At 28.5% G+C, this 15,859-nt stretch overlaps 1 protein-coding gene and 1 long non-coding RNA gene across 2 annotated transcripts; one reads left to right on the top strand and one right to left on the bottom strand.

The window, feature by feature from the left end:
- Nucleotides 1-647: 647 nt before the first annotated feature.
- Nucleotides 648-15,195, bottom strand: RR16 (response regulator 16). The gene is made up of 6 exons (XM_088873951.1): nt 15,003-15,195; nt 7,138-7,202; nt 4,196-4,204; nt 3,204-3,281; nt 2,210-2,280; nt 648-1,719 (listed from the first exon to the last, which is right to left on the bottom strand). Exons 1-6 carry the CDS (start codon nt 15,115-15,117, stop codon nt 1,611-1,613), a joined length of 447 nt encoding a protein of 148 aa, XP_088730077.1. The 5' UTR covers nt 15,118-15,195; the 3' UTR covers nt 648-1,610.
- Nucleotides 7,703-8,356, top strand: LOC148781121 (uncharacterized). The gene is made up of 2 exons (XR_016060829.1): nt 7,703-8,023; nt 8,106-8,356. It is a non-coding gene; the product is annotated as an uncharacterized LOC148781121 (long non-coding RNA).
- Nucleotides 15,196-15,859: the final 664 nt, after the last annotated feature.

Below are 15,859 nucleotides of genomic sequence, written 5' to 3'. Positions count from 1 at the left end.
TTTAATTGAAAGCAGTGCTGGAAAAAAAACAGATATGAAAATTGTCCAGTCTGGAAGAAAAATAGATTTCCTTCACGATCTGTATTGGAATAGAATATTGCAGTTTGAACCCATCAAGACCATCTCAAATTTTTAATGGACAACAATGTCATCTTTGGAACTTCTAGTATAAATAAAAGTAAATGTGAGATAAGAAATAATTCGACTGCGGCTTAATTTAATTTTGTGCATAGATTTGTGGAGCTGAGTACTAAGAATTGAGTATGTTAGTGTGTGTTCCTTGTGAGTCTAATTATGTTCGCTGGTTTAGAAGTCGGAATAGGGCTCGGATGTGACAAGTGTCCGATTCTGATTCCCCTTGTCTGTCTTGGGCAATTCAGTCAGACTAGGTTATATTGAAAAAAATAAAAATAAAAACAGGACAAATCGAGGACTCTTATGGTGTCAGTTTTCGGCTTGAAATCTCTTGCCTCATGATCTGGTCTAGGTGGAAGGATATTTTTGCATCACTGATTAAGATGAACGGGTAGACTTGGCGTTGCTTTCACTTGAGCGGTTGTTACCTGGAAAATTAAATTTTAATACTATTTATGAGATATGTTTTTCTAATTAGTTCATTCAGGTATGTTTTTTTTTATTACTTCATTCATGGTTTTGGGATATACTAACCCTTGGACCTCTTACTAATACTATTTATAAAGTGCAGTTTACTTAAGGCCTAATGAGATTTATGATAAAAAGTATAGCTACATTTCAAAATTCCATTAGAAAATGCAATTCTACTCTGAAAATCTATTTCTTAATGAAAGTTGAAGCTCCAAAAATATGCTAAAAAAAATGACACAAGTATTATAGATCTAATACTTGAAAATTACAACCTTAATAATATTGTACGTTACACATTATTTTTATGGATGATTTCCTTAATATCTATAACTTTTGAGGCCAAGATGATCAATCGGAAGGTTTTCTAATATGAGAACTGCAATTTTTGTTGGGATTTGAGATGCGGTTTTAAAGCCAAGGTGTTATTATGACCTTTTACCCATCTTTTTATGACACGCATATATCTAGCTAGTTCATCCAAGGTATTAGGGTTTTCTAGGTGGACACAGGCACTCTGCTGATATAATAATAGATAAGAAAGGTGGCATGCATTATGGGTTTCTGAAACCCTAGGAAGTACTTTGTATTCAAAGGATATAAATTAATCTCGTCATTGACAAAAATGTATTATGGGTTTGAGTGGTTAGTTGTACACGATTGAACCACTACATTTTAAAGTTTGATTTTTAAGTTCGATTCCTACTACTGAACTACCCAAAAAAAAAAAAAATTAAAAAGAGGAAACACGAAAAAGAAAAAGAAGCTAGGAAGTACTTTGTATTGAAAAAATATAAATGAATCTTATTATTGGCATTTATTGGCAGTAATGCATAACGGGTCTGGTTTGAGCATCTTATAGGTTTCTCAATCCTAAAATGCATTATGGGTTGACCCCAAAAATTTAAATCCCTTGGGGACAGCTTTCTACCTCCACAGTGATATTGAAACCTTAGAAACTCTTTCTCATATATCATTTTCCTTCTCATTGTGAAATTATTATCTTCCTAAGTTCCCATTGTTCCCTCAGGGAGTTTGATGTAGCATTTCAACCTCTTCACATCTGACACTTGAAGGGGCTTCACAATGTATTCTAGGGCTCCTCCTTCAATGCATCTGCAAGGGAACATCTAGCTTCAGGCCACTGCCTCCTATAGGCATTGAATTTTTTTGGGGAAATTGATCAAAACGCATTTAAGAGATGAACTATTTTAGAGTTTTATTCATTTCTTTTGATCTAATTTAAAAAAGCGATTGTATACAATGAGACTATTTATCTTTGATATGGCGAGGTCACAATTATTTGCAACCATCCGATTTGAAACCGGATAGCCTCGGTGTGTTACAAAATTCGAAAAAATTTCTTTTATATTTTGAGCTTTGTCAATGAAATAAATGCAGCCACCAAATTTTACATCCAATGGTTAAGATGAATTATGACCACTTTGTACCAAAAATAAATGATCTCATTATATATTTTCTTTTTCAAAAATCTTATCGAAATACAAATGAACATGAGATGAAAATTAATGTTAAATAGTTGATAAGTTTGGTGCATTTGATAAATTTTCCAAATTCTTTGATATTGAGAGAGAAGGGGAGGCACCTCTCAATGCGGGTTGGGAAATTTTCTGAAGACACAATTACCACTGGGATTTCCTTCAGAGTTGAGGATTCCTGCACATAAAAAAGCTCCATTATTTTTGTCATTTAAACAACTAAATGGGGAAATTTCTTATTATTATTGCATAATGGCATGGATATTTTTTATAACTTTATCAATGCAGCGTTGTCGTCATCTTTATTATTGTAATAACTCATTTTGGTTTGGCTGTTGTCATTATATTTTTTATTGTAATAAATCATTTTAGTTAGGCGATGTAGATTTGTCATTGTTTTAAAAGATGTGACTAAGTTTTGAGATTGTGGATATGGTTTGCATAAGATCGCAATTTTAAATAATCAAAGGTGACTTTATCATAAAGTATAATTTGAGTGTCCTAAATTCGTAGGATAGTGTGAGAATCTATTTTTATCTCTACCTATAAAATTTTAAATTTAAAACCGGGTTCAAATCAAATAGATCTATAAACTCATGAAAATCTTGAAAATAGACGGTTCATATAATGTTTTACAAGATATACTATTCTTAGGACTTGATATCTCTTTTTTCTTTTTTTTATACATCTCTATATTGAGATGATCAATTAGACTTTTTTTAAGCATAAAACAAAAAAAAAATCTTTTTCAAAAGATTTCAGTGGTCCGCCTTAATTCTGCATTTTGGAGTGTGAACGTTATATAAACTTTTTCCCTGTCTAAACACTGTGGTCAAAACCACACTGTCCAAATAAAATTTGGCAATACCGAAAATTGATACTTTATTTCTAAGAGTAAGTTGTTGATTTGCATAGCCTCCAATCGTTATTATTACTATTATCATCGTTAACACAAAAAAATAACTAATAATAAAATCCAAAAGAGGACAAGTACGTAGCACTTTGGGACCTAGAAAATTATATATGTAGCATAAAAAGCTATTATTAACAGAACATAGTGATATATTATTACCAAAAAGTATGGGTATTAATGGTCATTACCTTAATTGTTTTCAGCAACTCGTAGCCTGTCATTCCAGGCATGCAGTAATCAGTGATTATCAAATTTACCTTCAAATCCTGAAACAAAATAAACCACCACACAATAGCGTCAGATGTCCATTTTTTGGGGTAAAATGACTTTTTCCAAATCATCTATTATGGGGTTTCAATTTTTGCTATTTCCCATTGTACTAAAAAAAAAAAAAAAAACCAAAGTAGTGTGAGCAGGGACAAGAAATTGCCACGCTCACTTGGAACCGCCCGAGTCACCCAGTTCATGAATGAATTCATGCGAGTCGGCTGATAATCTCTATTTTTCCCAGAACATTAAAAAAACAAGGGGAAACAATTTTTTGGCTATTTTGTAGCGTTACGCATTAATCCATTGATAGGGTAGAAACAAGCTTAGGTTGAATAAAGTTTCAGTGTCGTAGAGATTTTATCATCTAGTTGATTTACAAAAGCCCTAACAACTATTTTGAATCAGAACCAAAATAGTCGTAATTTAATTTTTGGTTATTTTCATTCCTTTTCCACCATTTCTTTCCAAAATATTGAACATTTTAATTTTACATTTCCATATGTCCAATAATATGAAATCAAGTTTTTGAGTTTGAATACTTGATTATATATATATATATATATATTTGATCATTTTTTCTCTTTTCTCTATTTTTTAAATAGGGTTATGTTAGGGTACTAATGTATATGAGTATTTTTTAATGTCTTCAATATTTTGGAAACTCATTGCCTTTTGTTGTGTAATATAATTTTTTTGAGTAAAGGTTTTTTTGGTCATTAGGAGGGTCAGGATAAATATTTGGGAAATTATTAGAAATATATCTTAATTTATCAACTTTCATAAACTTGTGCACAATTTATTTTTTTTCAATTTTGACATTTTTTTGACCAAAATAGCCTTCACGGTAGTCGTATTATAGTAATGACTACCGCATTACGGTACTTTAAGCACCATAATAATCAGGCTAAACATTATTATGCTTTAAGTACTGTAATGACCAAGCTAAGTATTATGGTACTTTAGAGATCGTAATACTCATTTGCCACACTTAAGTATTATGGCTTTTAAAGTAACGCAATGTTTAGCCTGATCATTATGATAATTACAGTACTGTAATTTTAGCCTGGTCATTACGGTACTTTAAGTACGCAATACTTAGCTTGGTTATTAGGGTACTTAAAGTACCGTAAGACGATGTTCGTTATGGTAATACGACTATCGTAAAGGCTATTTTGGTAAAAAAAAATATCAAAATTGAAGAAAAAATGTGTAGATGAAGTTTATAAAAGTTGATTATTATTATTATTTTTTTCCAATTAGATGAAATTTAAGATATATTTATGATAATTTCCAATATTTCTATAAAAAAAAACTAGTGGCATTTTACTAGTAATTAAAAATCAATCATTACTCCATGTAATGTCACGCTTTATGTAGATGATGTCATCATCTACTATAGTTAATAAATATATTTTTTTATAAATAATTTTTATTTTACTTTTGATTAATTATCTAAAGTACCCTTAAACAAAAAAAATAAGATAACAGTATCAAATGTTAACAAATATTGAGTTTCTTGTTGAAATACTCGCATGTTGAGTACTCTAGCCTAACTATTCATTGAATAGGCTCGGTAGAACTAAATCTAGCGGGGTTTGATTCGCCAAGCCAGGTTTTTAATCAGTGTCTCATAAAATGAATGGGAAGAAGCCAAGTGTGAGTAATGAATAATAACTAAAGTTGTCCGCATCAAAATAAATTAGATCAGAACTTTCAAATTTTAGTCTGGATATGCATCTTTCACATAAACTTCTAAAAGAGTGTTGAAAAAAAACTCCTATCCAATTGGGGTTTGTTCTCTCTCTAATTTAGAGATCTTCTAGCCAATTGGGATTTGTGATAGCTTTCTAACCAAGAGAAAATGTGGCGTATCTTTAATAGCACCATGGGACCCCTGCTCTCATTCATTCTCTTGTCCTCTTGTGCGACTGCATTTCACATCTAAAAAAGTACTCCTCATGTGATACATATTCTCTTTTTAAAAGAGGATCTCCGTCTCTCTCTCTCTCTCTTGTTCACCTTGTCTGTACTGATTTTAAGGACCTTTTTCTCTCTCTCTCACTCTTGTTCACCATGTCGGGACTGATTTTAAGTGCCTTTTTCTTCCTCTCCTGTCCTAGGCCAGTAACAAATGGAAAATGTTTATATGAGGATGCTACCTTATAATGTAAAACTACAGATACCCCTCAAAAATCCATAAAAAAAAGGTAGTTTTAATGTTGAAAAACTCTTTGATTGATCATCTCGACATCGAGATGTATGACTATGAAAAATAAAAAGATTTTAAGTCTAAAAAACCATGCATTTTACAACATATTATCTACACCGTCCATTTTTGAAGATTTTCATATGTTTATAGATCTACTTGATTTTAACCATTTTTTAAATTTAAAATTTTACAAATATATACAAAAATAAAATTTGAGATAATCCTAATTTGAAAGGCACCGTGCCTCTACACCTACGGAGGCGTCCGTATGCCAATTGCACCCGTAACAAATATGTATGTTAGGACTTATTTTTTTGTGTGTTACTCCCCCAGCACTTTTTAAATCACATCTTTAATACGTGGAAAAAGTTTATATAAAGTGAGGCCCTATATAATGAAATTAAGGTACACGTCAAAAGTTCATTACAAGTTTTTTCAATGCCAAAAAATTCTTAAATCAATCATAGTGACGTATAGATGTATGAACATGGCAAAAAATGGATCTTAAGTCTTAGAAATAATGCATCATAAAATGTAATTTTTGGACCGTTAATTCTCGAGATTACTAAATGTTCATAGATCTGTTCAATCTATATTATTTTTTAAATTTATTTTTTTAATTATAGATAAAAATAAAATTTCAAACAATAACAAAGATCTACAATACTAAAATAACATTTTTTGACACTATTTCAAAGTGCACTTCACTTGTATTGTTTAGGACCTCAGCCTTATACAAACCACACCCTACTCTGAGTACTATTTTATGGATTATATACTAAAAAACCATTTATGGATCGTATACTATAAAACCATTTATCTTTAGTATAAAGAAGTCACAATTACCTATAACTATCTATTATGAAAATATTCTCTTTTTAGTATAAAGAACTTACGATTACTTATAACTATAAAATGATTGTATATTATAAAACCATTTATAGGTAATTGTGACTTCGTTGTAGTTATAAAATGCCTATAAAACCATTTATACTAAAGATAAATGTGCCGGACCGGATTCTAAGCTTCAAAGTGTGCCAGAGCGGATTTTAAGCCCCAAAGTGTGTCCCATTTTTGAGGCCAAAGTGTGCCCGACTTTTGGGGCCAAAGTGTGCCGGTATGGCACAAATTCGCCAGACCAGCAAAAGACTTTTGAGATTCAAAAACATGCCTGTCAGCAGAAAATGTGTCGAACTGGCCTAGAGAGAGTGCAAGTGTGACAAAAAGAAGAGAAATGTGGGTTAAAAAATGAGGGTATTTTCAACTCCAAGAAATAACTTTTTACTTTTAAAAGGCAGGAACAAATAATATTGGGAGTAATGATATAGTTTAAAAATTATTTTTAAGGGATTCCCAAAAAAATCTACACTCATCGACATGTATAAATTTTTTTTACTAAAAGTTGGCAATGGCTCGAGCCAGCAGGGCACTTGGTTCAGGCCCTGATGACTCGGACCTTCTCTCTGTCTCTCCGTTGGGTTCTGCTCGAATCCACATTAATCTTTTCCTTACATTTGAGGTAGCACCCAATGTTGCCACTCCATATTTTCCTAAAATCTTGAACCACTAAGCATTTCTCTGATAACTTTGATATTCACTAAATAGAAAGGAAAGGAAAGGAAAATGGAAGATTTCTAACTCACCATGGCATGTTCTTCTTCCTGGGACAAGTATTCCAATGCCCTTGTGCCACTCTCCACCGTCGTCACTTTATCAACAAAACAAAGCAATACATACAGTCATGTTACAACGTTTTAAACAAGATTGTAAAAAACAGCTGGGTCGGGTGGGGTCGGTCAGAATCATAGTAAGTAAGTTGGGGATTATTAATAAATCGGATTACCATAAAATCGAGAAAAAATCATTTTTATTTTAAAAAATAAAATGAAAAAAACGGATAAAAAATATAGATTGGCAAATAAAAATACTTCATAAAAAGATATCGCCAATATATTGGAATAGGCTCAAAAAAATAGAGCAAACAAATAGAATAAATACATATGAAAAAAATACACCATATCAAACCTACTTAAATACATATAAAAACAAATATACCATATAAATTTTCTTTTAGCAAATATCACACCCACTTAAGTACGTACAAAAAAAAACGGACACTTTTTTTATCATTAAATGGTTTAATTATGGTATAGAAACTTTATAACTATAGTTAATGATTAGGGTTTATACTTTATGTACATGCTTGTATGTGGGTTTGGGTCATCTGTTTCTACTTTATAGAGAGAGAAGGCGTAGATGAGAGGATGAAAGAATGGGAGAACTGCTACAAAATTCGTGGAAGGGGTTGAATTTTTGTGAGTCGGAGGAAGGGAGGGGAGTGCCACAATTCCTCTTCGCATGTTGTGAGTCTCAGAGCAGATGCATATTCATTCAATATCGACGCGCAATCATACCTCGTATTTTCAGGATTATGGAAGGAACGGCTACAAAACTAGGTTTATGAGCAGTAAGAGCATCGAGGTTTCAAAGAGAAACCACCGGCTTAAGAACAAGATTCTTGCAAACAAGGTTCGTTCTACTCTTCATTAAGGTTCCTGTTTGTTCTTCTTCTTTGTAATTTTTCAATGGGGTTTTTCTTTATAATTTGCAGGTTTCAAAGCTTGAGGCTCTAGAGAGAGAAACAAGGCCTTTTTCATTTTTTTGAGTTTTTTTCTGTAAAATCAGCAAAAAGACCGTGGTGCAATGGGGTTTTTCTATGTAATTTGCAGGTTTCTTGTAGTTCTAGAGAGAGAAACAAGGATTTCTTTATTTTCTTTGTTTATCTATGTGAAATCAGCAAGAAAGGAACTTATTTTTTTTGTTCGTTTTTCAAAAAAAATAAAAATAGTCATATATATTTTATATTTTGTGCTCGAGTCCCAACTTTTCAGAGTGAGATTTGGATTGTTAAATTTATTTTATTTTCTATGCTTTGGATTAGTTGATATTTTTAACCATTTTATTTTCACAAATAATCCATAAATTTTAAAATAACTAAAATGACTTTAAGGTTTTGAAATTTAGAGAGGTTTTTTCTTCATTTTTATTTAAAATAAGTATATTTTTAATAAATTGTACGAGTCCAATACGGCAAAGAAGTATTGATGCCAACTTGTGCATACTCGGACACATAAAATATAGTAATAAAAAAGAAAAAGAAAAAGAAGAAAGAGAAAAGCTAATTAAAATACCCATAAGAGTTGAACTATTTGATATTTTAGCCAATAATCTACTCAAGACCATATGCATTTTCATGGGTAATTCGAATTTAAATAAAAAAACTGGGAAAATTAGTAAATCTATCATCCTAATGGTTTTTTAAAAATAAATTTTCTGAAAATGGAAAAAAAATAAAATGTTATAGTGGAATTTAAGTATAAATAAAAAAAAATTTGTTTTGTATGGGGCAAGACCTCACTTCTATATATGAAGTCCATAAGTGTAAAGCATCTATCTTAAAGATGGATGCAAGTAGGTGTTCCATCTAAAAACAATGGAAACTAACTGTCCAAATGTTTCCTACTAGAATTATTATTTTTAGTTTTTAAAATTTATTTATTCATTCATATTCATGATCTCCATATTCGATGTCCTTAAAAATTTTATTTATTTTTTAAGGAGGTTATATGTCCTTAAAAATTAAGTCTTAAAATCCATCTAAAAAATAGATTTATTAAGAAGGCCGCATTTCTTCATATACGAGCTTGGCCGCATAGAAACTGGTTCCAAGATTGTATACTATGAGACCATTTATTTTTGGTAAAAAGATTTCACAATTATTTTTAGCCATTGCATATAAATTCCAATAAATATAAGTATCGCATGCCCAAACAATGACATATCCTCAGGCATCTGATTTCAATTCTAATAGTCAATACTAATAGAAAATTGTTTCATACAGGCTGGACCGTATTTCTACATATGCGGTCCAAAAAGTGTAAAGCATCCATTGTAAAGATGGATGCAAGTAGGTGTTCCATCTAAAAACAAATGAAACTAATGGTTCAAATATTTTCTTAATGGAATTATTATTTCTAATTTTTAAAATTTATGTATTTTTTATATTCATGTTCTCCATGTCTTATTAGAATTATTATTTTTAATTTTTAAAATTTATTTATTTATTCATATTCATATTCTCCATGTTAGAGATCATAGAACCGGTTGTGGGCTTGGGCACATAAAAATTGGTTCCATAATAATTCTGACTGCCTTATATCAAAAGTAAATGGCTTTATTGAATATATTTCCATAAAAATATATGAAATTATTATCAATTTTTAAAAATTAAAAAGCTTTTTATGTTAACTTCCCTAAAATATGAGAGCATTTATTGGGTGAGGTTTATATAAGGCGCCCTCCTCTTCTACAATGTAGAAGTAAGGACACTTCTAAATTTTGCCTCGAGATGTAGTTCCAGTGTAAGAACCTTCATGATGACTTTAAAATCTATTTTCATATCTAGATATGGAATTTGAAATTCTAAAAATAATACGATCTATAAACACTTGAAAATTTTAAAACTACATGGTCAATATATCTGGTTACAAGAAGCACTTTTTTTAGTGCTTGAAATTTTTTTTATTTTTTTATATACGTGCATCTTGAGGTCAAGATGACCAATTGGAGGGTTGTCCAAGAACGCTCTTTTATAAAGTATTTTTTGATGTGTACCTTACTTCAATCGTGTAAGATTGACACCTTATATTATATAAGTGTTTTCCTTTCTTATATGATATAAAAGAAGAATAAGTCAAATTCTATCTTATTTTTTAATGTTTTCAATGTCTATCAACGAAACACTAATGAAAAAGGCAAAAAAAAGAAAAAACTTAGACATCGAGGATTAGTAGAGAGAGAAGAAAAACTTAGACATTGGTGAAACTTAGACAAAAAAAATGAAATTCAAAAAAAAAGAAGGGGATTAGAGAGAGAGAGAGTGCTAGAACTTGAAACACAAAAAAAAAGAAGAGAAAAAGCGAAGGGGATTATATTATATAGATAGTTAGAGAGAGTATTGTCAAGAGAGAAAGGGGGTGGCAAGTTTTAAAAACAAAAAAATGAAAATTAGAGAAAGAGAAGGTGATGTGTGTGTGCGTGATAGAGAGAGAGAAGGGGATTTATAAAACTTAAAAGACAAAAGGAGCAAACCTCAAGAGTTGGAAATTAGGAATAAGATTGTTTTAAAGTGAACTTTTCACATAAAACTGATTGTTTAAGTGAAATATACACATAAAATTGACTGTTTAAGGAAATATTTCCCCTAAAATTGCAGGCAAATGAGCTCTGATACTGACATTTAAAAGAACTTTTGAGTAATCTCTCAATCCACTTTCTATCAACAACACTGTCATCAACAGCCAATACATGAGGCTCCTCTCCATTACCCAATCCATTGAAACCTCCCATTTTACCTCAAAAAAATTAGAGACTCTTTTTTCAAATTTATTTGAATGATAATCTCAAGCAATACACAAGAGAACCCCAAAACTACAAAGAAAATCAAAGGAATTTAAAAAGAAAACTATCCAATTTATATAGAAGTAGAAGAGAGATATTTACAGATATTGCGTGATACAATTTTACTTATCTTTTTATGGAATATCTTATGATATTATTATGTATAGAGAAGTAGAAGAGAAATCTTTACAGATATTGCGTGATACAATTTTTACTTATCTTTTATGGAATATCTTTTGATATTATTATGGGGCTGGACAATCCTAATCTCCCGATCATGAATCTTTTATGAAATTTCTGGATTTTGGTTTTTTTTTTTTTTTTTGTATCCGTAATTTTTATTGGGTTTATTAAGGTTCTTTTGAAGAATGTAATATTTGTTTTATTGATTTATGAATTTTCCCAATATCATGAATATTTAAATTTGGATTTTTTTTTTTTATTTGGACTTGGTTTAGTAAGATTCGAGTATGATATTTGTTTCTAGATTTGTAAGATTTGGTGAGATTTGGTGATGTGTTATAATTTGCACTTTTGGAGTCAAGATTTTTTCTAAATAAAATATTTGTTTCCTTTGCTATTTGTATTTGATTCACCAAGATCTTAATATTTGTTTAGTAAGATCTTAATATGATATTAATATGATCTTACTATTTGTGAGATTTGGTATGATCTTAATATGATCTTAATATGATCTTAATGTGTTATAAGATCTTAATATGATCTTAATGAGATCTTTATATGATCTTATAACACATTACATGATCTTATATTAATATGATCTTAAAGTTATCTTAATATGATATTAATAAGATAATTTTAATATAATCTTAAAATAATCTTAAGATTATATATAAGATTATATTATAAACATATAATATTATAAGATTATATTATAAGATATAAGACTATATTATAAGATTATATATAAGATTATAATATTATATATAAGATTATAAGATTATATGTAAGATTATAATATTATATATAAGATTATATTATAAGATTATAAGATTATAAGATTATAAGAATATAATATAATATAATAAGTTTATAATATAATAAGATTATAATATAATATAATAAGATTATATTATAATATAATATAATAAGATTATAATATAATAAGATTATAAGATTATAATATAATAAGATTACAATATAATAATATTACAATATAATAAGATTATAAGATTATAATCTTATAAGATTATAAGATTATCTATAAGATTATATATTATAAGATTATAAGATTATATATAAGATTATAATATTATATATAAGATTATATTATAAGATTATAATATTATATATAAGATTATATTATAAGATTATAAGATTATATATAAGATTAAATTATAAGATTATATATAAGATTATAATCTTATATATAAGATTATATAATGTTATATATAAGATTATAAGATTATATATAATCTTATATATTAAGATAATCTTATATTAAGATAATCTTATATATAATCTTATATATATTAAGATAATCTTATACATAATCTTATATATTAACATAATCTTAATATAAGAAGATAATCTTAATATAATCTTAATATAAGAAGATAATCTTAATATAATCCTAATATGATAATCTTAATATAACCTTAATATGATTATATTAGGAAGATATTACGAAGATAATCTTAATATAATTATATTAAGAAGATAATCTTAATATAATCTTAAGAAGATATTAAGAAGATAATCTTAATATAATCTTAATATGATTATATTAAGAAGATAATCTTAATATGATCTTATATTAATATGATCTTAATATGATCATATTAATATGATCTTAATATGATCTTATCTAAAATAAGAGGACACGTAAAATATAATAATAAAAAAAAGGAAAAGAAAAAGAAGAAGATAAAAGCTAATCAAAATACCCATAAGAGTTGAACTATTTGACATTTTATCCAATAATCTACTCAAGACCATATGCATTTTCATTGGTAATTCGAATTTAAATAAAAAAAGTGGGAAAATTATTAAATCTATCATCCTAATGGTTTTTTAAAAATAAAATTTTCAAAAATGGAAAAAAAATACAATGTTATATGGAATTTAAGTATAAATAAAAAGAAAATTTGTTTTCTATGGGGCAAGACCTCACATCTATATATGAAGTCCATAAAGTGTAAAGCATCTATCTTAAAGATGGATGCAAGTAGGTGTTCCACCTAAAAACAATGGAAACTAACGGTCCAAATGTTTCTTACTAGAATTATTATTTTTAGCTTTTAAAATTTATTTATTTATTCATATTCATGATCTCCATATTAGATGTCCTTAAAAATTGTATTTATTTTTTAAGGAGGTTATATGTCCTTAAAAATTAAGTCTTAAAATCCATCTAAAAAATAGATTTATTAAGAAGGCCGCATTTCTTCATATATGGGCTAGGCCGCATAGAAACCGGTTCCTAGATTGTATACTATGAGACCATTTATTTTTGGTAAAAAGATTTCACAATTATTTTTAGCCATTGCATATAAAATCCAATAAATATAAGTATCGCAACAATCGAAAAAGTCATTTTGGACTTTATGCCCAAACAATGACATATCATCATGCATCTAATTTCAATTCTAATAGTCAATACTCATAGAAAATTGTTTCATACTGACTGGACCACATTTCTACATATGCAGTCCAGAAAGTGTAAAGCATCTTTCGTAAAGATGGATGTAAGTAGGTGTTCCATCTAAAAACAATGGAAACTAATGGTCCAAATATTTTTTTAAAGGATTTATTATTCTAAATTTTAAAATTTATGTATTTTTTCATATTCATGTTCTCCATGTCTTATTAGAATTATTATTTTTAATTTCTAAAATTTATTTACTTATTCATATTCATGTTCTCCATGTTAGAGATCATGGAACCGGTTGTGGGCTTAGGCGCATAAAAACTGGTTCCATAATAATTTTGACAGCCTTATATCAAAAGTAAATAGTTTTGTTGAATATATTTTCATAAACATATATGAAATTATTATCAATTTTTAAAAATTAAAAAGCTTTTTATGTTAACTTCCCTAAAATATGAGAGCATTTATTGGGTGCGGTTTATATAAGGCGCCCTCCTCTTCTACAATGTAGAAGTAAGGACGCTTCTAAATTTTTCCTCGAGATGTAGTTCCAATGTAAGAAACCTCATGATGACTTTAAAATCTATTTTCGTATCTAGATATGTAATTTGAAATTCTAAAAATAGTACGATCTATAAACACTTGAAAATTTTAAAACTACATGGTCAATACATCTGGTTACAAGAAGCACTTTCTTTAGTGCTTGAAATTTTTTTTTTTTTTATAGACGTGCATCTTGAAGTCAAGATGATCAATTGGAGGGCTGTCCAAGAACACTCTTTTATATATGCTTTTTTGATGTGTACGTTACTTCAATATTGTAAGATTGGCACGTTATATTATATAAGTGTTTTCCTTTCTTTTATGATATAAAAGAAGAATAAGTCCAATTCTATCGTATTTTTTAATGTTCTCGACGTCTCTCAACGAAACACTAACAAAAAAAAAAAAACTTAGACATCTAGGATTAGTAGAGAGAGAAGAAAAACTTAGACATTAGTGAAATTTAGACAAAAAAAATGAAAATCAGAAAAACAGAAGGGGATTAGAGAGAGAGAGAGAGAGTACTAAACTTCAAACATAAAAAAAAGAATGAGAAAAAACGAAGGGGATTATATTATATAGATGGATAGAGAGAGTATTGTCAAGAGAGAGAGGGGGTGGTAAGTTTTAAATACAAAAAATTGAAAATTAGAGAAAGAGAAGGTGACGTGTGTGTGCGTGATAGAGAGAGAGAAGTTTTAGAGAGAGAAAAGGGGATTTATAAACTTAAAAGACAAAAGGAGCAAACTTCAATAGTTGGAAATTAGGAATAAGATTGTTTTAAAGTGAACTTTTCACATAAAATTGATTGTTTAAGTGAAATATACACATAAAATTGACTGTTTAAGTAAAAATTTCCCCTAAAATTGAACGCAAATGAGCTTTGATACTGACCTTTAAAGGAAGAACTTTTGAGTAATCTCTCAATCCACTTTCTATCAACAACACTGTCATCAACGGCCAATACATGAGGCTCCTCTCCATCACCCAATCTATTTAAGCCTTCCATTTTACTCCAAAAAAATTAATGACTTTTTTTTCAAATTTATTTGAATGATAATCTCAAACAATCCACAGGAGAACCCCAAAACTACAAAGAAAACCAAAGGAGTTTAAAAAGAATACTACCCAATTTATATAGAAGTAGAAGAGAGATCTTTACAGCTATTGCGTGATACAATTTACCTATCTTTTATGGAATATCTTTTGATATTATTATTTATAGAAAAGTAGAAGAGAAATCTTTACAGATATTGTGTGATACAATTTTTACTTATCTTTTATGGAATATCTTTTGATATTATTATGGGACTGGACAATCCTAATCTCCCCCATCTCGAATCTTCTATGAAATTTTTGGATTTTTTTTTTTTTGTTTTATTATTATTATTATTTTTTTGTATCCGTAATTTTTATTGGGTTTATTATGGTTCTTTTGAAAAATATAATATTTATTTTATTGATTTATGAGTTTTCCCAATATCATGAATATTTAAATTTAGATTTTTATTTTTATTTGGACTTGGTTTAGTAAGATTCGAGTATGATATTTGTTTCTTGATTTGTGAGATTTGGTGAGATGTTATAATGTACACTTTTGGAGCTAAGATTTCCTTTAAATAAAATATTTGTTTATTTGCTATTTGTATTTGATTCACCAAGATTTTAATATTTGTTTAGTAAGATCTTAATATGATCTTACTATTTATGAGATTTGGTATGATCTTAATATAATCTTAATGTGTTATAAG

The sequence above is a fragment of the Amborella trichopoda genome, chromosome 8 (assembly GCF_054954075.1).
Source record: "Amborella trichopoda isolate Santa Cruz 75 chromosome 8, AtrichopodaSantaCruz75HAP2 v2.0, whole genome shotgun sequence".
Classification (NCBI taxonomy): Eukaryota; Viridiplantae; Streptophyta; class Magnoliopsida; order Amborellales; family Amborellaceae; genus Amborella; species Amborella trichopoda.
This window is presented reverse-complemented; position numbering and strand designations above follow the sequence as displayed.